Source organism: Aureococcus anophagefferens, assembly GCF_000186865.1.
Source record: "Aureococcus anophagefferens unplaced genomic scaffold AURANscaffold_8, whole genome shotgun sequence".
Classification (NCBI taxonomy): domain Eukaryota; class Pelagophyceae; order Pelagomonadales; family Pelagomonadaceae; genus Aureococcus; species Aureococcus anophagefferens.
This window is the reverse complement of record NW_008705568.1, coordinates 1,828,286-1,830,831: the sequence shown is the minus strand read 5'-3', so window position 1 is coordinate 1,830,831 and position 2,546 is coordinate 1,828,286. Positions and strand designations below refer to the sequence as shown.

The 2,546-nt window shown below is 68.7% G+C and overlaps 2 protein-coding genes across 2 annotated transcripts in view; one reads left to right on the top strand and one right to left on the bottom strand.

Moving 5' to 3' along the window:
• The window catches only part of AURANDRAFT_71603 (hypothetical protein), a gene marked incomplete at both ends in the record, with an annotated part of 3,697 nt that extends 3,462 nt beyond the window's left edge, over window positions 1-235 (bottom strand). The window contains one exon of the mRNA XM_009038395.1: window positions 17-235. Within this exon, the coding sequence (XP_009036643.1) occupies window positions 17-235 (219 nt within the window). The remainder of the gene's footprint in view (window positions 1-16) is intronic.
• A 1,188-nt stretch (window positions 236-1,423) lies between these two features.
• Window positions 1,424-2,179, top strand: AURANDRAFT_25892 (hypothetical protein; the record flags this gene model as incomplete). Its single annotated transcript, XM_009038417.1, has 3 exons — window positions 1,424-1,525; window positions 1,634-1,773; window positions 1,894-2,179. 3 exons carry the CDS (start codon window positions 1,424-1,426, stop codon window positions 2,177-2,179), a joined length of 528 nt encoding a protein of 175 aa, XP_009036665.1.
• Window positions 2,180-2,546: the final 367 nt, after the last annotated feature.

Genomic DNA, 2,546 nt, shown 5'->3' with positions numbered 1-2,546 from the left:
CCGGGTGGTCCAGCACGGCGTCGACGGTCTCGAACTGCGCCCAGTCCATGGTCGGCGCGTGCGACGCGCGCACCTGGGACCCCAGGCCCAGCGCCTCCAGAGCGTGAGACACGAGGTGCGTGCCCGTGTGGCTGAAGCCGGCGACGACGATGACGCTGTGGTTGCTCTCGCACCGCGCCGCCACGGCCAGCAGCCAGAGCCCAAGGTGGAGTCGCATGGACCTCATCGACGCCATCGAGGACCTGTCAAGAGATTCGCCCGATCGAATATAATCGCAGGACCGCGGACGTGCCACGGGGGGCGGGGAGGGGATGCGGCCACGGTCGCCAAGGCCGCGCGCGAAGGCCGTACGGCGCGGCGCGAGGCCAGACGACGCCCCGCGACGGCTGAGCCGGTTTGATTCGCTCGTCGCCCGTGGCCCGGTCGCCCGTTTTGGCCGAAAGCCGTCGCGAGGGCTCGATTTTTCGGGCGACGTTCAAGGGGTCGGGGACACCATGACGGGACGCGGGGCGGCGCTATAAGCGATGTGAAGCGCGTGGGTGCTTTCTACGCGTGCGTGGAAGACGACAAATGATCTCGATGTCAGAGGAGCCTGCTGTGAGGCCTCGTGAGGTCGCGGATTTTGATGATGAGGCAAGAGGGAGCAGAGTGACAGAGGCCGACGGAGGGCCCCTAGGTAGGTAGGTACTTTCGGGCCTCGGCCGCCCCAAACCCCCCGTTCAACCGAGGTTCAACCGTGGTTCAACTTAGAGGCCTACGGCCCGTCCGGCAGCGTGGTTGAGGCCTCTGAGCGGCGTGACCGCGGCGCGGCGCTACGGCCCGTTCGCGAGTACGGGCCCCGCCGGTCCGTAGACGGTCGGGGTTCCTGCGTCTTTTTGTGCGACGAGTCGCCCCCGCCCCCGGGGGGCTCCGATCCGCCGAAAGACCGAGAAGAAACGACTCAAAACGACCGACATGGCATCGATTTAGACGCGGCGCGCGCGCCCGCGCGGTGCGCGTGTGTTACCTGACGAGCGACCGCCGCGCCGCCGCCACATCACTCGCCGAACATTTTATTGCCACGGCGGCCGCAAATCGGCGATAGAAACCGAGGTAGGTAGGTACCCTGGCGGCCTACCAGCCCCAATCGGCCTATAACGGGCCGCCGACCTAGTCCCACGTTATTAAAGCACCCATAATAATAATAATAATGCGGCTTTTTTGTTTGATGCGCCCTCTACAGCTGTACAACTTATATAATAATGCGCGGAGCCCCGGCGCGGCGCCGTCGCTCGAGCTCACGTGATCGAGGTGTGTGGGCCGCGAGCGCGCGCCGCACGCCGAGCGCCGCAGCGTCCGCGGACCGTTTCGCGCCGCCGCGCCCGTCGCGCCGCGCGCCGCCGAGCCGCGCCGCGCCGCCGCGACCGGGCGCGCCGCCGGTGCGATGATCAACTTCATGCTCCTCGTGAGCCGACAAGGCAAGACGCGCCTCACCAAGTGGTACGAGTCCTACTCGACGAAGGAGAAGGCGCGCATCGTGCGCGAGGTCACGGCGCGGACCGGCGCCGGAGCCCGCGCGCGCACCGCGCGGCGCCGCGCGCGCGCGCCGCGCGAGAAGCGCCCCGCCGCCGGAGCCCCCCCCCCCCCCCGCCAGGCGACGGTGCTCGCGCGCGCGCCGAAGATGTGCAACTTCATCGAGTGGCGCGCCGACAAGAAGATCGTCTACAAGCGCTACGCGAGCCTCTTCTTCATCTGCTGCGGCGACCGGCGCCGCGAACGGGCGCCGCGGCGCCGGTCGCGCGCCTCCGGGACGGGCGCGCGCGCGTCGCGCGCGCTCCGAGCGACGATCGCTCGCCGAGCCATCGGCGGCGACGATCGGCCGACGGCCGAGGGCAAGTTGAAGTTTTTTACCAGCAAGTTGAAGTTTTTACCCGCAGGCGTCGACTCCGAGGACAACGAGCTCATCACGTTGGAGATGATCCACCTCTTCGTCGAGGTGCTGGACCGCTACTTCGGCAACGTCTGCGAGCTCGACATCATCTTCAACTTCCACAAGGCCTACTACATCCTCGACGAGCTCTTCATCGCGGGCGAGCTCGAGGAGAGCTCGAAGAAGGAGGTCCTGTCCATCTGCGCGCAGATGGACGAGATGATGGACGAGTCCAAGGAGGAGGGCAACGGCAAGGGCGGCCGCAAGTAGGCCCCGGCTAATCCATCCCCCGTCGCTGGTCCCTCGCCCTTCGCTCGCTTCCCCGCGCCGCGGCTCGGGCGCCCCTAGTCGCCCTCGCGCGCGGGCGCGCAACATGCGAAAAACGCGGCGTCGACGGACGCGAGGCCGCCGAGGAGGGAGAGCCGCGCCGCGCCGCGGTCGCGCTCCTGGTCCGCGAAGGCCGCGTCGCGCTTTTCGCCCTTGACGAAGAGCAGCGTCGCGGGCCGCGCCGTCGCGAGCGTCTCCCGCAGCGCGTCGAACTCGGCGGGCGTCGGGTCGACGAGCACGTCGCCGTCGAGCGCGATGAGCTCGTCGCTCGGCTTGAGCGCGTCCGGGTAGAGCGCGCAGCCGCGGTCCG